Genomic DNA, 19990 nt, shown 5'->3' on the forward strand with positions numbered 1-19990 from the left:
TCTGTATAAGGGGCGGGGGGAAAAGAACAACTTTTACACATGCAATATATACACTTTAATTATGATCAATCTAACTGGAGATGACTTAAATTGGGCCTCTATAGAATTTAAAAGAACTACTTCCTAGACTACAACGGGTTGGGTCTAATTCCGTACAGGGTCCAAAAAATGACCATGCCACGGCCATATTCTATGGGCTAGAGCTATGTGCCTTACATCGCTGTAAAGAATTACATCGCTGTAAAGAACCTCCAGTCTAATACAATTTCCAATTTGCAACAATATCACTCAAATGGTGTCTCCAAGGTTGACACCAGAAAATTTTACGTTTTATATAGGGAACACATCGCAAACAAATGAAGCAAGAAAAAATCTTAACAATAGTCGTACGGAAAATAAAACGGGTAAGACAGAAGAAAACGAGTAAGATAAGGGACGGTCTTGAACAGGCTGTAGTATCTCTTTTTGGCGAACGTATACGTCCGCGAAATTTCCGAACTTATTTGATTATATCATAATCGTTAATTGAAATGGAAACGTAATTGAACAAATGTTACCTATTATACAGCAACAATCAGGAATAATATGGCAATAGAATGAGTTTATAATACCGGAGAAAAAATGTTTAATCTGCGGATTATTTTCTTCGACATCATAACCGGAAGTCGGATGAAGAAAAATTCATTGGGTGCGACGTGGAATCATCAATCAGGAAAATATGAGTAACAAAACTTAACATAAATTCAGATAAATAGAAACGAACACAATGTCAGAGACCAAGCAGCAGCAGTCAACCTACAAAGGATGGTTATATAAATGGACTAATTATTTGAAAGGCTACCAGAAACGCTGGTTCGTCCTGCAAAATGGACTTCTATCGTACTACCGGTAGGCAAAATGAGTGGGTGGGGACACTGTTAAACCAGGTCAAAAGAGATTCCATGAAGGCATTACAATTTGAATTTAAATAGGATTAAAAACGATGACATTTGATACAAAGTACATGATTGAATTCTTATGCACAAGTATTCTTCAAATGTCACCCATGGACATTTGTCAAATAATATCTTTAAAGATCCAGTTCCTTTTTACAGACTGCTGACAGCCAAAATATATGCCAGACATTTAACACCATAGACATTTCACAATTGAGATGTTTCACTCCCAAGACGGTTCACACCTAGACATTTCACTCCCTCTTTGTCAATTGTTTAGATGTTTCACTCCCAATTATTTTATTCTGATGTTTGACAGAAAAGTTAACACATATCTACATACTTAAATTTGAAATGAAAATTAGATTTACAGTAATCTTTTAGTGTTTCCTTTTTTCATTTTTATTATGGAGAAAATGTTATTTTTAATGAACTTTACAAAACCTTCTAAAACTGTTTGGTTATTTTATAAATAGAGGTGGCGCGATTATCACTGATTATCATTCCTGAGGTCCCTGGTTCGATCCTGGGTTACACCCTTGGGATTTTTCAGAGACACTTTCAGTGTTTCCACCTACCTAGAGGTGTACTGGTAAGAAATCCAGGTAATCCTCGCATGTATCAGTGCTATACACAGGGCATGTAAAAGAACCAAGGGGTCTATTTTATAAGAGCTAGGGACTGGTTCCCGGATTGTATCTCATAGTTGTCTCTTTAATGTGTACAATGTATACCTGCTTAGAGTGAGCGTAAACAATTTTAAAGCAATATGATGTAGAAATAGAAATAATAAAAAAGACTGGATGATATCAGCTCAAGAAAAGTAAATTTTGTTCTTTTTAATTAGTATTTCGAATTCCTTTAGCACACAGATTGAAACAGGGTTCCCTCTGGGTCAATTTTAGTTTGCGCCACCAAATTCACCAAACAGAAAAAGTTCCAGCCAATGGCGTTTAAAGTTGGAGCCAATAATTCTGAAAGGGAGACATGACTATCTTTGTTAAGATATGCCAGAATTTATTAGTTATATATCATTGTGATTACAAACACATATTTATAATATTTTATTTATTACAGCTGTTTATTATGTAAAATAGACATATAAATACATGAATTTCAAATTCCATTTAAATAAAAACATGACAACATAAATGTAATCAAAAACATCATGAGGTTGGGAGGTTCTGTTTTGCCTATAGCAGTTCTCTCTTTAAAATCACTCTCACTGACTTGACTGAGGCAAGATCTTTCCAGCTTCCACTGCATTCTGCAAATACAAAAGAAAAAAGAACAACATTACTATAAATAAACTTTATCTAAAAATCAATGAAAATAAAATGAAATAGATACCAAGTACTTTTTAACAATGAAGTACGGTATATCATTTATTTAATAGGTGTAATTAACAGTGATCTAAGTCAGGGGATTAAAGACGTAAATTGTTCCTGTTAACATATTGACACTTTCATCCTGACATGTTAATGAAGTGTCACACATTTTGAGGATAACAGTTTGATTAACAAACGAATTCTTTCATATTATGGCCAATGAGGCCGATTATTGACTTTTCAGTGTACTAGTTGTCGGATATTTTTTTATCTTGTCGGGGCCTGTAAAATTCGCCAGTTAAAGTTTTTATACGCTAGAATTAATATATTGTTGCATTTATCCGTTGCTGAGCGACCGAATAAGCGGTAACCCTGTGAAAGACTCTGAAATCCCCTTTAAATTCAATGGAATATCTTATATCATATGGCCATTTATTAATCAAAATACCATTAAACTTATATATATATATATATAGAAATTTTATTTAATCAAAAGTTGTTTAATTTATTGGATTGAACTGTCTTGGTGCGAACTGTCTTCGGAATGAAATTTCCATCTACCCTATCAATACAAATGCATATCATCGGCATCTATTAATATCATTTATCAAATACACCTTAAACTTTTGAGACCCTGTAAATTAACGAAGGACATGTGTTTTGATGCAACATCATTTGAGCTGCGTCATGACAAAACCAACATAGTGGGTTTGCGACCAGCATGGGTCAAGACCAGCCTGCGCATCTGCACAGTCTGATCAGGATCCATGCTGTTCGCTATCAGTTTTTCTACTTTACAGTAATAGAGTTGGTAAGCGAATAGCATGGATCCTGATCAGACTGTGCGGATGCGCAGGCTGGTCTGGATCCATGCTGGTTTGCAAACGCACTATGTTGGTTTTGTCGTGACGCGGCTAATATATCGTAAATATTTTATTACAGGAATCAAGCGGAGATGACACATACGTGCCGAGGAACTATAAATCTAGCCACAGCATTTATCACAACATCTGATTCGTGTACAATAGTCATATCTAGTGGTGGTAACCACACCTTTCATCTTAAAGCTACATCAGAAGTAGATCGGCAGAAATGGGTGACTGCGCTGGAGTTGGCGAAAGCTGATGCAATAAGAATGCTAGAACCTGGTATGTTTGAACTAATCTGTTCTCAGATTATATAATTTCAGTGATTTTTCTCACTTAATTGGGAAGAGGCCTTATAATAGCCTCTTGATTTTTGGAAAAATCATCGCTCAAATTGTCAATTTTGGGTGTAAAAAAACAGGTTTGAGGTTCAAATTTTTGGGTAAACTGAATGATTTTAAAGAAAATTTCAATTGGGAAGAGGCCTTTTATCGGAGTCTGTTATATATAATAAGCAGGAAAATCACTGAATTTGTAGAGCCTTCATTAATAAAATATAAAATTGATGTACTGTTGATATTTTTCTGTCAATTATTCATCGATACATACATTAAAAAATCGATAGTTTTGACTAATTAATGAAATGCCTAGAAATTATGAAAATTTGCCTTTGATATATAGTGAAGCTGGGACCCAGCCAAAACTACATGTCTTAAAACTATTTTGTGGTTACATAATGGACATATTTCATTGCAGTGATGAGAAATAGCCAGAAAATACTATGCAATTGTCATTTATGAACATACTAATTTGCATCATAATTGTATGAGCAGTATTATGTACATGTATTTTACTGAAATCATTTAAACAGGCCACTGAGGTATGAAAATGAATTATAGACAAGTAATTATAAGTAATTAACATAATATCAAATTCAATGTCTCATCAATATTTCTAAACTGAAATCAATATTTGGTCGATATGCTTTGCACAGAATCAGTGACAGCTCTTTAAATTTGAATTTAAATATAAACGTTATACCCACCTCTAGCACATAGAAGAAAATAACTTTTCAATATAAATTGGTCATGCAGTATAAACAATAATGATTTAGAATTAGATACATGTATCAGTCTATGCGAAAGACTTCTGAGTTTTACTGGACAGTAGGTCCTGTAAACTGAAATTTTTTACTGGACCAAACATGATTTTACTGGACCGAAAAAACCCTGATTGGTATAGCATTTTGAGTCACTTGATAAGTGTCAGCACTCAGCAGTCAAAAAATTTGTATACAAAAAGAAAATTATATTATCAACGAAGTGAAGTTATCTTTTTTCACCACAATCAAAATGTAAACATAAATATTGTTACACTTGTATTCAATGGATTTTGCTATTTAAACTTTAATTCCATACAGACTATATACTAGCAAAATGAGAGGGTAAATTTCAGCAAAAGTCTGGCATATGTAAACAGAATTATATAGATCGGTAATTCAGTGAAGTTGACAGATTAATTGTTCAATGATTTTGGTACCTTCACAGTACAGTTTAATTTTTGTCAACATCTTGGACGATCTTTCATATCCCTAATTCGCTGCTAAACACCAGTTGAGCACATGTGTAATTTAGCATTACTCTAAGTCTGTGGTTTAATGACGTAAATTTTTCCAATTAATACACTGACACTTTCATCTGTGTAAACAAACTAATAGCGGGTGACCTTTCACATCTGGGCCGCTTATGTCATTTAACAGGCCGCTTATTGACTTTTAATTGTACTAGTTGTCGGATATTTTATCTTACGTTGTTACATAAAAGCTTGCATTATGACAATGCATAACAGTTGACAAGCATTGCACGAGCTTATATTGTGTAATATCAACACTTTGATATGTTTTGAATTAAGGTAAATGATCGGCCTTTGCAAAATGTTGAATGTAAGGTTTTTATAAAACCTTAATTGTTTACCGGACCGTCGGGACGTCAATACATATATTTTTATCGGACCTTCTGATTTTTTACCGGTCAGGGCCGACGGTCCGACGGTCTTTCGGAAAGACTGATGTATTGACTAAGATATTATCTGTTTTCAAGTACTCTTTGTGATATTTATCCTTGACGATATTTACATACTTAAACCAGTATCATTGAAAATATATTAACTATAGTTAATGTCTTATTTATGTTTTGATTTAGAAATAAGATATCTTCAAAACTTGTAACTTTATCTTTGTTTATTTTTACTGCAAATACAATGCAGTAATGTCATTGACCTTCTGATACAGGTTTTAGCTGACAAACTGAACTATTTTATTTATGTATATGCTATTTCTAGGCAATTCTTTGTTGTTAATTCTATATACAGATTAATGCTATTTTTTTTAGATTCATTCTATTTATAGAATCATTCTATTTATAGATCAATTCTATTTATGGATCAATTATATTTTTATAGATAGTGATGAGGAGGAGCCAGACAAGCATGACATACAGACAACCATTAAATCACTCAACTCCAAGCTGGAGGACCTGAACACATGTAATGATTTAATAGGCAAACATGGTAGTGCCTTACAGAGGGCTCTTACCGAACTGGAGCAAGTAGAGGGAGCACCAGATGTCTCGAGCAAGATCAAGGTTATCAACGAGAGAGCAACAATGTTCAGGATTACGTCAAATGCAATGATCAATGTAAGTTCTGTCTTTTTAATACCATAATTTTCGGTCACTGTCTCAAGACCAATAACTCTAACGTAGATTTACAGTACCACCTCTGCAGAACAACACTGGACAACAAAAAGCTTGGTTGTTGCTAACACTGTTTGGAGAACAAAAAGCTTGGTTGTTGCTAACACTGTTTGGAGAACAAAAAGCTTGGTTGTTGCTAACACTGTTTGGAGAACAAAAAGCTTGATAATTGCTGAGAGGTGTTGCCCTAGAGAGGTTATTTCTGAAAACCATTTTTCTATTTTTAGTAACAGTGTCTTTGACCTCAGGGGGTTAAGTCTTCCTTCAGGAAGAAATTTTACTGTTGTGTCAAGAGGTTATTGCTATCATGAGTGGTTATTGCTGTAGTCTACAGAGGGTCACTCTGAAGAGGTCACACCATATTCTGAATATTTTGTGTTGTTAAAAAATTAACTAGGAAAAACCCCAAAATTATTAAGGTTGAGGTATTTGCATGCAAATTTTGCATATCTAGTGAAGGTATTCACTGGAACTTTCATTTGTGTCTGTTAAGTCATAATTTAAGGTCACAGACTAAGATTTGCAGTTTTAGCGTAGATTTTGCTCTAAATTAACCCTCACAGAGTAATTTCACCTTGCCTGATATGAATCCGGAAGTAGTATGTTGCAGATTTATGCTCTCTTTGTGCACTTTGTTGAGAAAGATTGTTTTAGTACAATGGTGATTCATTTTGGTAGATTTCTTTTAAAACACTTTATGATAGTTGAAATTTTGCCCATAGCTAAGACATGAAAATTACTGTCATCTCTCAAAAAATACAATTGTTGTGAAATATTTTCTATATTTCATTTCTTTACAGACGCGTTTTTGATAATGAAATTTTCCCATATTTACAGTTTTATCATGTTTGTAGGTCTTCTCTCAAGTCATAAAATCACTAAAATGTTTTCTGTATTACTCATACTGATGTATGATTTAACTTGAATCATACTGGTGGATTTTGTAGTAAAATATTTAATCCTTAACCTGCTGAATTTGTGTAATGGATTTGAATTTAGAACAGTCCATTTAAAGTTTTCAAGGGGTGAACAGTGTACAAATATTGAAAATTTGAAAACCTGATTGTATTTTAGGCTGGATAACCTTACCATTATATTACAAATAAACAAATTGTCATTATTATATAGTATGTAGTCTACAGACTATACTGGTTGTAATTTTGTTTAAGGTAAAGAATTACATGTATTAAGGATAAAATGTCATAAAAATTGCATCTGATAGTTTATTCATTACAGTTTCTGTAGAAACAAGATCTGCATTTAATACAGATTTCTTCCATACTTTGAATGAAGTTGCAAATTTGAAATTGAATTATTCAAAATAAAGTGCAGTGTGTGATTGAAAAACATTGATTTATGTAAATGCAAACTAAAAATATACAAAAACAACTTGTTACATGTTCAGGGTGGCATTTGGAATAAATTGCACAGCAAAACATTCTACATATAGCATCTATTCATATTGGTTTGTCATAAAGTTATTCATAATGGATAAAAACCATTACATAAACCATTACATAGAAATAACTTTCCCGGGCTATTACAGTTTTTGTGTCGCCTTTTAAGGCGACATATAGGGTTACTTTCGTCGACGGTGTCGGCATTGTTGTCATTGTCGGCGTCCCCTAAAGCTTGTCCGGAGCATTATAACTCAGTCACTATAAGTTGGATTGACTTCAAACTTGGTATGAATGCTTCTTTCAATAATCCGAAGTGCAGTGCACAAGGACCAATACTCTGCACTTCTTAATTTTTGAGTTATTGCCCTTTGTTAATTTTCATACTTTAATTTTCTTCAACTTTAAAAGCTATGGACTTGAAACTTCATAGGATGATAGATCATATTAAGAAGTAGTGCAGTGCACAAGAACCAGTACTCTGCATGTCTTATTTTTTGAGTTATTGCCCTTTGTTAATTTTCATACTATATTTTTGTCCGGGCCATTTCTCCTAAAGTATAAAAGCTAATAGCCTATGGTCTTTAAACTTCATAGGATGATAGATCTCATTAAGAAAAGTGCAGTGTACAAGAAGCGGTACTCTGCACTCTCTTATTTTCTTCATTTTTATCCTTGCCATTTCTCCTAATATATATTGTTCACAAGGCGACACATCCAACTCGCGGAATTCTAGTTTTGTGAAGTGCATCTTTTTTCCTACAATCTTTCTACAACTGTTTCGACAATGTAATGGATTATACTATAAGTCATCTGAATTGTTTGGAAAAGATTTTGGAAATTGAAACTCCCCTGTTGATCAGTCTGTCAATGGTTCATTTTATGTTTTTCGGACCTTTGATATGCTGCTAATGTAAAAAAGGCCTTACTATTGAAAAGTCATTGAAAGATATACATGTAAATGAAATCAGTACCCTTTTTCATTTGAAGAATTATTTTCTAAGCGTCCGATAATTGCTTACTTGCTTCTTGTTTCCTTTTTGCATGTTTGCAGTGTCTATTCTAGGAGGGGGGGGTGGTGGGATTCACTCATATTTTTGAGAATTATGAGACAAGTCCATTTAAGATATTAAGTGGCATAAGGTTTCATTTGATCAATATTATGTTATCTTTGGACTAGATTTAGTCAATATAGAAAAATACCTCCTGCAGACATACATGTAGCATAATGATAATGAACAAACCATCATCTTAGTACAGTAACAAATTAACCTGTAAGTGCACTAAGGTGACAAAATAGTTAATACATGTACATTGTAATGATTGTATTCTGTTTTTTATGACAATCCTCTATAATATAGGATATTAAATGAATTGTCATTGCATATAGATAAGATATTAAACAATTCTAGGAAATGATTATATATTTAAAAGTGATCCTAAGGCAAATTTTTTATAACATTTCTTGGACAATTTCATGTAAGCCTACATGTACATAGAAAGACAACACATGCACGTTAAGCAGTATCAGGCTGAGTGGTAAAAGCGTTGGACTAGTTATATAAGGTTTGCTATCTCCGTGGATTCAAATCTAAAATGGTAGGAGCAAGCTGTTGTTTCCTTGAGCAAGAAACTACACTCATTGCTTGGTACTGGTTGATTCCAGGAACCGGTTCTAGAGCATGTCTTTAAGCTTCTTACACAATCAAACTAAAACAAATTTTGTATAAAGCAACACATGTAAATTTTTTGTATCACTTGATATTATAAATGCCAGGAGTGTCCATCTTAAAAGTCAAAATTACTGTAAATGGGCCATTTTCAGATATTAAATTTGTATTATATTAAAAAAGAAGAAAACTCTAATTATAGTTTATTTAACAATGTAACAATCAACATCATGTGATTCATACTAATTGTTACTATTGTTGTACATGTATATACTGCATACATGCAGGGCTTTTTTTCACAGTTTGGGGAAGCAGCCCAGCCCTTAATTTTGGGGAAAAATTACACGGTATATTTGCAAAAGGGGAAGAAAAAACTTTATGTAAATTCAATTTTTGGGGAAAACTGCATGATTATAAAGAAATTTTCTTTGGGGAAGCAGCCCTATACCGGCCCCTGTTATAGAAGGTAAAAAGGCCCTGACATGGTATATGAAGATAATAATTATACCCCCGCACAACAAAGTTGTAAGGGGGGTATACAGGAATCAGGTTGTCCGTCCGGCTGTCCGGCCGTCCGTCGTTTTTTTCTTGTCCGCCCAATAACTTAAGATTCGTTTGACCCACAGTCTTCATATTTGGCATGGAGGTTAGTCATGATTAGTAGATGACCCCTATTGATTTTGAGGTCACCAGGTCAAAGGTCAAGGTCACTGGGGCCTTGACTTCAAAAAGCTTGTCCGCCCAATAACTTAAGATTCCTATGACCCAGAGTCTTCATATTTGGCATGGAGGTTAGTCGTGATTAGTAGATGACCCCTATTGATTTTGAGGTCACCAGGTCAAAGGTCAAGGTCACAGGGGCCTTGACTTCAAAAAACTTGTCCGCCCAATAACTTTAGATTCCTATGACCCACAGTCTTCATATTTGGCATGGAGGTTAGTCGTGATTAGTAGATGACCCCTATTGATTTTGAGGTCAACAGGTCAAAGGTCAAGGTCACAGGGGCCTTGACTTCAAAAAGCTTGTCCACCCAATAACTTAAGATTCCTATGACCCACAGTCTTCATATTTGGCATGGAGGTTAGTCGTGATTAGAAGATGACCCCTATTGATTTTGAGGTCACCGGGTCAAAGGTCAAGGTCACAGGGGACTTGACTTCAAAAAGCTTGTCTGCCCAATAACTTAAGATTCCTATGACCCACAGTCTTCATATTTGGCATGGAGGTTAGTCATGATTAGAAGATGACCCCTATCGATTTTGAGTTCACCAGGTCAAAGGTCAAGGTCACAGGGGCCTTGACTTCAAAGAGCTTGTCCGCCCAATAACTTAAGATTCCTATGACCCACAGTCTTCATATTTGGCATGGAGGTTAGTCGTGATTAGTAGATGACCCCTATTGATTTTGAGGTCACGGGGTCAAAGGTCAAGGTCACAGGGGCCTTGACTTCAAAAAGCTTGTCCGCCCAATAACTTAAGATTCCTATGACCCACAGTCTTCATATTTTGCATGGAGGTTAGTCATGATTAGTAGATGACCCCTATCGATTTTGAGGTCACCAGCCAGAGGTCAAGGCCACAGGGGCCTTGACTTCAAAAAGCTTGTCCGCCCAATAACTTAAGATTCCTTTGACCCACAGTCTTCATATTTGGCATGGAGGTTAGTCATGATTAGTAGATGACGCCTATTGATTTTGAGGTGACGGGGTCAAAGGTCAAGGTCACAGGGGCCTTGACTTCAAAAAGCTTGTCCGCCCAATAACTTAAGATTCCTTTGACCCACAGTCTTTATATTTGGCATGGAGGCTAGTCATGATTAGTAGATGACCCCTATTGATTTTGAGGTCACCGGGTCAAAGGTCAAGGTCACAGGGGCCTTGACTTCAAAAAGCTTGTCCGCCCAATAACTTAAGATTCCTATGACCCACAGTCTTCATATTTGGCATGGAGGTTAGTCATGATTAGTAAATGATCCGTATTGATTTTGAGGTCATCAGGTCAAAGGTCAAGGTCACAGGGACCTTGTCAAAATAAAGCTTTTCCCCTCAATTGCTTCAGAATGCCTGTCCAGAGTGTATTGATTTTGACATTTTCACATTTGAAGCATGTAGAATACATAACTTAGCAATGCACTGGCTAAGTTACCTCAGATTTGGCAGGGAGGTTGTCCTTGAGTTCTTAATGGCCACTGTTGATTCTGACAAAGTAATATGCGGGGGTATTCACGCCATGATAGTGGCAGTTCTAGTTTATATTAGGTACATTCATGGAAATATGCTATGTAAATATTGGTTGTGGTATTGTGGTTGAGTGGTGAATACGTGGCACTATAGTAATCAATGGATTGCTGGCAGTATGTGGTTCAAACCAGGTTGTTTCCTGGAGCAAGAAACTATATATTCTCATTGCATAGTACTGGTTGGTTCTAGGAACAGGTCCGATGGCGTTCAGTAATCTGATGTAACTTTTTACGCAATCAAACTAAAATAATTTCTGTTTAAAGGGTGTTAAAGGAGGAACTATAAAATCATGTCAAACAATACGTCGGAACTATATGTCAAACAATACGTCAGTTTTATAAATTTTCTTTCAAGATTCTAGGTGAATTTTTTATCACCTCTAAATATTATAAATACAAATCAGAGGTTTAAGTTTAACAACAATTAAGGACAGAGGTTTAAGTTTAACAACAATTAAGGACAGAGTGGCTATCAAAACACTTAAAGATAGTGCTAATCTGACAATCTTTTGAGTGGCGATAATTAAACAGACATATTTACGTTATTTTTCTTTTGGCTACTGATCTTTAATATTTTGACCCTGAAATCTCTCAATCTGTTTGTGGACTGATCCAAATTCGAAAAAGGGTAAGTCAAGTAGTCAAGTATTCAAAGTCAGGAGTGAAAAGGGTTCTTCAGGTCATAATAATTTACCTTGATTTAATAATGAATCAAGCACAGATAATGTTCAGTTCAACATGTAATCTAGTTAATAATTTTCCATTTAAAAGTGTGAAAATTGTTCTTTAGAAATTAATTCTCACATCAAATAAACCTTTTTCCTGCTGAAACTGGATATGAATAGTTTTTGTTATCATTTTACAGACGGGCCTATACAGCTCTGCAGTCTGATCAGTCACTATAGTTTTGGTTGACCAAATTTTCATCCTAACACCTCCAAAAGTGGTAATGAACAGTTCCAAAAATGGAAGCTAGACAAGTCCATTTAAGGAATTTAGCAATTTCAGGGTGAACTAGAAAGACTTGCTCTAAATATTCCAATACCAATGTAGTTCTATAAATAATTTGGCACACATCTCCATTTTGACATAAAAATTTCCCTGAAATTACTTCGGAAACCAATAAAAAAACAAAGTCATGCTAGAAGTATCCCAAGAGCGTACAAAAAAATATTAACCCAATTGTCCTCCTGCATTTTTCTAGTTTTCTGATGGTTGTATTGATTGTGGAATAGGGGGGTTTACTGTTAATGGTTGTATAATTCAGGAGTATAATGCAGATATATTTCATTGATCACATCACGGCTACGGTCTTCGTTATGTATGGATGTATCGTGGTGCTCGTAACGGATGTATCGCTGTTGGGATAAGACATGATATTGTCGGTACCTACTTGGGCCTATGACAGGCATATATCATGTATATACTGGTATGATTACAGTTTACACATATGTTAACTTTTTTTTCATGTATTCTGGTTTCATTTAAATGTGTTGTTTAAACTACATATATTGCTACTGAAATTTGTATGGGTAAAAGTTCCATAAGGAGATTGTTGTTTGCCTTGGTTTTTTCATTTGATCAATTTTGAATTTCTGCCAACATGTTTTATAATTGCTATTGGTTTAGTATTTTCCTTTATATTAAATTTTGAACACTTTATAAACTAAGCTAAGAAGGAACATGTATTTGAGTGTCTGTGGTGATGATAAATGAGCTTTAACAGTATTTACCTCCCTTGCAAAAAAGTTGCAGCCATTTTTGGAGCCATTATTCAATATAATATAGTATATCCAGGGCTTGACACTAACTTTTTTTAGGGGTAGTCAGAAGGACTACCTACTTTGAGGATCAGGTAGTCCTTGGCAAATCTAGGTAGTCCTCATTTTTAAACATAAAAAAATGTTTCTTATTCTATTTAAATGCATTTTGAGTGTATGTATTTGAAGATAAGAAAACAATAACATGAGATCTCTTCAAATTTATTGGAAAAAATCACCAATAGATAAATCATATAAGATCTATTAAAAGTTTGTAAGCTTTACTCTGCATGAGATGTAGGTTCCGGCTAGCCTCTGAGCTCTTCAAAGTCATCATCAACAATTTTTTTACATATTTTTGTTATAAAATATGGCAGTGTGACACACAAGTCAATAGGTTTTGAAAGGGTTCTAGCCAGGAATTACTAAGGTGTGTTGCAAATAAAATTGCTAGGCAATCAGCTCAGCTTATATTATTGACAGCTTATAGGGAAGGGGAGAATATATTGGCAATATGAGCTAAATAAGTATGTCAGTTTTAAATTTATGTAATACCTGGCTTTTGTATAAAAATATTTTTTCAATAGAGCTTACAAATCTACTTTCAGGTATAGATAATGTATGACCTTTTAGATGTGTTTTTAAATTCAAAACAGAAGTAAAAAGCTTGGACAAGAACAAAATATGTTTGTCTTTACTCTAATTGATTTATGCTACAAACTTATTTTGTCAGACATAAAACAACAAAATATCAGAATAACAAACTTTTACTAGTGCTAGTAATTCAGTTATTTAACTGTCAGAAGATTTAAATAGGGACATAAGATTAATATCTGTTGCTCCTGATTTAAACACAAAATTAGAAATGTAAAGCCATTTAATCAAACTATATTGCCTTAGTTTTTTATGCCTAGGGTATTAGTATTTGTTAACAATTGTTTTCTTCATATACATGTATTGGCATTATTGCTTACATTTGCTTGTACATGATTAAGAAATGCTGACAACATTGTGAAGTTATGGCAAAGACAATTACAAATACTTTAGAATATTTCTTTTCTCTTTTTTAAAGAGATTTAAACATTTTTCTTCTCTTTTTTTATAAAGAGATTTTTTCCCAATCAATAATTTCATGTCTGAATAAATTACATCCGAAATTAGATCTATTTCAGACAACACGTTATTTTGGTTATCATTGTCAGTGTGATTTACATCAATCAACAAATCATATTCTTTTAAGTTAAAACCCTTGAAAAGGTTCCAATATAAGCAAATATTTTCATTGAAATGTTTAATAGACAAAGAATTCTATTGAAGTAGGCTGGAAAAATCGGCAATTAAGTTGGACTTCCGGTTTCACTTTTCGCAACTTTATAGAGATTAAATAGAATCTATTATGCGTCTGCTGTGACTGACACTAGTGACCTAACGGCTAATTATTTACTAGTAAGATGAATTTATCTTTCGTTTTGAATCATAGCCTAAAAAAATGTTATTTTATTAATTATTTTCAGTGAATTTAGAGACATCAGGTCAATGAAATTTTGAGTAGCCCGACGGGATACCCAGCTTGGAAACTCGGGTAGTCCTTGGGGAAAATTGGTAGCCTCGGGCTAACGGACCATCGTTAGTGTCGAGCCCTGTATATCTAAAAATAGTGGGGGGGGGGGGAGAAACAAAAACAAAAGTTAAACTTGGCTAGAAAACTGTCATTACTGCAATCTTCTGATGTTCCAAATTCAATACATGGCAAGATTGTAATACAAATCTAGGAGTCTATAAGGTTTAGATTGTCTGACATGCTTTATTTTTCTGCACACATGATTTATCCCCTTAACATTCTGGAACCGAAGATGATCTAAGCCTTTGCACCTAGTATAGAACCAGCCTGGCCTGAGCATGTCCATACAAATTTAAATGTACTGTTCCAAATTCATGACAGGGCAAGTATATTACACAAGTACTGTAGGTTAAGAGTTAAGGAGTTACTTCCCTTTGATATGGTTTTTAGCCCAGAATGATCATAAGCAGATGACACTAAACCACTTGCATATTAGATTTTAACACATACTATAATGTCCAACAAACTTCCGGACAAGTCCTACAGGAACTGATGAAAAATAGGACAAAACCATTCAATCAACTGTGTGACTTCTTATGCTAATGAGTGGCATTAAAAATAGTCAAAGTTATATGATTTCAATTTTAAGTGAAGCAATTACAGGGGCTGGAAACCCTAAGTCTAAGAAAAAATTTAGGAAAGTTTAGACTAACATTTACAATTAACAAGTTAAAAAAATATTAGGGATGTATTGTTCTGGAAAAAAAGAAAGAAAGGGATTTTAAATAGTAAAATTTAAGTAGGATTATTAATTAACTTCACAGTATGAAAAGTTTATCTTGTTACACTGGTACAGGGAAAATTAATCTAGTGGTGATAATTAAAACTGTGTCAAGCATTACGTTACTATTTTTAACTTTGTGGACACTACGATGGTATGATGGTATGAGAGGTACAAAGTGCACGGAGTGAATGTTATTCTGGATTGTTTGATACGGATTATTTCGTAATTGTTCTTAAAAGTCTTGTGACCATTATATAATGTAAGGTTATGAATTATTTATATCTTAATAATATCAGCTGTTTTCTTTCTTAAATCAGTCTATACTACTTTTGGCTAGTCTACTCTAGATTGAGTTGAAATGGAAGTCAAAGTTTTGTTACTTTTATCTTTTATATTCTACTCAACATTTTACATTTATGATTGATTCTGTATCCAAATGGGTTAAGGTCACTGACTTCCAAACACTTTGGTCTCACCACAATGTGTTTGAATCCCATTAGGGCAGTGGTTTTTCTCACTTAATTGGGTAAGGCCTCTTGATTTTGGGGGGGGGGAATTATCACTAAAATTGCTAATTTGGGAAATATAAAAGCTGGGGTAAGTTCAGAATTTTGGGAAAACTGCATGATTTTAAAGAAAATTTCAATTGGGAAGAGGCTTTTTGTTGGCCTATGTTATATAAAATAGAAAATCACTTTAGGGACTTTGAATTCTATAAATATGAGGAAGCTATCCATTTTAAACAGAACATATTAAGGTCCATGGTTATACTTGAGTGCTCACTTAATGTTTCTGAAGTGTTGCAGGAAAGTTTTATTCGGTCAGTTAAATTAGACAGTCCTTATATGGTCTCAGATTGTAGGTGTAACCTAAAAGCCAACTTAAACAAAACAATTTTTGAGGTTTTAAATTGACTCTCAGAGATTTGTTTTATTCAATATTATGTGATTAGATGTCAAATTTTGTGAAACTATGATATAGTCAAAATATATTGACGTGCCAAAGCTTGATTCTGAGATATTTTCGTTCTGGGGCAGAATCTCGCTTTAACGTAGAGGCGAGATATTGCCCAGACACGAAAATAGCACAATATCTCGTCGCGCAGTACAATTAGTTGGACTAAACTATGATAGTAACATTTAACATTTTAGGGCGAGGACAAATTTTGTTACATGTGTAAAAGCTGCAGGATGTTTATTTCATATACATATGAGCCGCGTCATGACAAAACCAACATAATGGGTTTGCGACCAGCATGGATCCAGACCAGCCTGCGCATCCGCGCAGTCTGATCAGGATCCATGCTGTTCGCTTACAGACCCTATAACAAGTAAAGAAACTGCTAGCGAACAGCATGGATCCTGATCAGACTGTGCGGATGCGCAGGCTGGTCTGGATCCATGCTGGTCGCAAACCCACTATGTTGGTTTTGTCGTGACACGGCTCATAATTATGTGTTACAATGTGACTAATTGTAAAAGCATTTGTTTTGGGCAATCACCAACTATGTTGTAAATGTTTCTAAAATGTAATATGTTTTGAAGAAAGTGTGATGTTTCACATTTGACTAATGTATTTACATTTATATACATATCATTTTGTATGATGACTCCTTTTAAGGGAAAATATATATAATATACTGACTGAAAAGCAAACAGTGCAGTCTATGATAGTTGCCATGGGAAGATTCCTTATTAGTGTGAAACAATACCATTCAAATTTTGGAAAGTCCGTGATTTAACTTAGATGCCAGCTTTTGCTTACAAATTATGAAGGAACGAGAAGTTGACACCTTTCTTCTAGAATAATCTCAGAAAGTTACCATGTGACCTTTACAGTGGGTGATTTAAAACAGAACAAAAACTAATAATGTCAGTGGTAGTCTGATAAATGTACAATTTTATTTTTATTTACAAGACACATTTACATGCCTTGCCATATGATATTGGAATAGAGAAAATATTGAAAATGTTATACAAGAACTTTACAGGAATTTTATAAAAGAATTTTACAGGAATGTAAAGTGTTGGTAAATACATGTTATACTTATAAATTGTCTACATCTGATATTTGCTAGCCAGATGTAAATAATAAACACGGAGAAAATAGTTTCGTGCCCACCAGAAATGTCATTTATAATTCATCTTTGTGTACATATTGAAAATTGTACAGTGTGTTATTAGACATATCTGTTACATTATAAGACACCTTTAGAGATGTCGGTTAATGGGGGATAGTGACATTCAGACTGGCGTAACTTTAAGATTGATGGTATATATAGGTAAAATAGGGGCGGAAAATGGAACAGTTAAAGAATGCCCTGAGCAGCAAAATTGAAAAATATTGTAGACTGTGCTTGTTCATAGATGGTTATTGTAAATGCAATGTACCATCAACTCCCCTTTTCACAAGCTTAAGTAGAACTCAGTATTTAAATACATGTATAAACATGGTATTAATTAAGCGTTTGGAAAATACAGGGTGTTTCATAGTGTCTATCCTTAATCTAAGCATTAATATATATTCTATCTAGAAGTGTTAATATGGCAATGATATGGAACCATGAAATCTGAAAATTGTGTGTTATTCCACGGAAAGTGACACACAAGTTTGGTTCCTAAAAAATGAATATGTGTGCCTTTGTGTAAACAGTAGGAAATACTAATTAATTTCATGACTTTAAGAAGGACAAGTCTGTTCAAGATATTTAGCAATGGAAACATTTAATGTCAGTTTTAACCAAATGTTAAAGTTAAATAAACAAATTGAGTTATCTCATTATAGAAATTACACATATTATACATGTTTAAGACATTTTTTTACCCTATATGGATATTCTGTTGTTGTTGTTTTTCTATTTCAGAAGGCCACATTGGAAAAAAGATATATATTACTGTTGTATATTCTTACTGTGTTACCTTCTCTAAATAAAGGTATTATTATTATTATTATTATTATCATAATTACGATATTATATTTCAGGCATGTGCAGAATTTCTCGAGCTTGCCCAGACTGATGGAAAGAGATGGTACAAAATGTTAGAACACGAGTATAACCAGAAATTAAAGCTACAGGAGCTTCTAGAACAACTTGCCAAAGATCAGAACACGCTGGAAATTCAGGCGAAAAAATCTATGCTACCTGTAACAGGGGAGAATCTAGGTATGTTGATATAATCCTTGTTTAAATTAATTTTGTTTTAGACAGAAATGTTTTTCCGTATGGGGGTACCTGTTTGGCAGAGGTCTTTAGTTTGCTAACTTGCATCAGCTAATGGCCATAGGCATACTGGTATAGTGGTTTATATAAGAGTTGTGGTGGGTTTTTTTTTGGCTGTTGTTTTTCAACCATTTAACCACTAAATTTATTAAAGGGACTTTACTGAGGTTTTTAGCTCACCTGAGCTTGCTCAGGGTGAGCTATTAGGATCGGTGAATATCCATCGTCCGTCGTACGTCCACAATTGCTTGTGAAAACACTAGTGGTCACACTTATGACTCAATCATCATCAAACTTTGTCAGGATGCTTGTTTAGTCAATTGCTCAGATGAGTTCGAAACTGGGTCATTTCGGATGGAAAACTAGGTCAAAGGAGCTAAAAATAGAAAAACCTTGGGAACACTCTAGTGGTCACATTTTTGACCCAATCATCATCAACCTTTGTCAGAATGCTTGTTTAGATTATTGCTTGCATGAGTTCGAACATGGGTCATCTCCGATGAAAATCTAGGTCACAGGAGCTATAAATAGAAAAACCTTGTGAACACTCTAGTGGTCACATTTTTGAACCAATCATCATCAAACTTGGTCAGAATGCTTGTCTAGTCAATTGCTTGGATGAGTTTGAACATGGGTCATCTCTGATGAAAAACTAGGTCACAGGGGCTAAAAATAGGAAAACCTTGTGAACACTCTAGTGGTCACATTTTTGACCCAATCATCATCAAACTTTGTCAGGATGCTTTTTTAGATAATTGCGCAGATGAGTTCGAATATGGGTCATCTCTGATGAAAAACTAGGTCACAGGAGCTATAAATAGAAAAACCTTGTGAACACTCTAGTGGTCCAATATTTTACCCAATCATCATCAAACTTAGTGTGGATGCTTGTCTAGTCAATTGGTCAGATTAGTTTGAATATGGGTCATCTCTGATGAAAAACTAGGTCACAGGAGCTAAAAATAGAAAAACCTTTTGAACACTCTAGTGGTCACACTTTTTACCTAATCATGAACAAACATTGTCAGGATGCTTGTTTAGATAATTGCTTTGATGAGTTTGCACATGGTTTATCTCCGATGAAAAACTAGGTCACAGGAGCTATAAATAGAAAAACCTTGTGAACACACTAGTGGTCAAATTTTTGACCCAATTATTAAGAAACCTTGTCAGGATGCTTGTTTAGTCAATTGTTTGGATGAGTTCGAACATGGGTCATCTTGGGTGGAAAACTAGGTCACAGGAGCTAAAAATAGAAAAACCTTGTGAACAGTCTAGTGGTCACATTTTTGACCCAATCATCATCAAACTTTGTCAGAATGCTTGTCTAGTAGATGCTTGGATAAGTTTGAACATGATTTATCTCGGATGGAAAACTAGGTCACAGGAGCTAAAAATAGGAAAACCTTGTGAACACTCTAGTGTCACATTTTTGACTCAATTATCATCAAACTTGGTCAGGATGCTTGTCTAGGTA

General features: G+C 34.3%; 1 protein-coding gene across 1 annotated transcript; it reads left to right on the forward strand.

Annotated features, from left to right (window-relative positions):
• Positions 1–667: 667 nt before the first annotated feature.
• On the forward strand, positions 668–18495 carry LOC132738748 (oxysterol-binding protein 1-like). The gene is made up of 4 exons (XM_060726337.1): positions 668–888; positions 3206–3411; positions 5590–5825; positions 18276–18495. The coding sequence occupies exons 1-4, from the start codon at positions 767–769 to the stop codon at positions 18468–18470; spliced, it is 759 nt and encodes a 252-aa protein (XP_060582320.1). The 5' UTR covers positions 668–766; the 3' UTR covers positions 18471–18495.
• Positions 18496–19990: the final 1495 nt, after the last annotated feature.

This window comes from Ruditapes philippinarum, unplaced genomic scaffold (assembly GCF_026571515.1).
Source record: "Ruditapes philippinarum isolate M1 unplaced genomic scaffold, ASM2657151v2 ctg12706_1_1_1_1, whole genome shotgun sequence".
NCBI lineage: Eukaryota > Metazoa > Mollusca > Bivalvia > Venerida > Veneridae > Ruditapes > Ruditapes philippinarum.

Excerpts from the sequence above, each read along its gene's own strand:
- LOC132738748 (XM_060726337.1), top strand. The coding sequence starts at position 767 with ATGTCAGAGACCAAGCAGCAGCAGTCAACCTACAAAGGATGGTTATAT. Across the intron at positions 889-3,205 it reads GGACTTCTATCGTACTACCG|GAATCAAGCGGAGATGACAC; the intron begins GTAGGCAAAATG and ends ATTTTATTACAG. Across the intron at positions 5,826-18,275 it reads CGTCAAATGCAATGATCAAT|GCATGTGCAGAATTTCTCGA; the intron begins GTAAGTTCTGTC and ends ATTATATTTCAG.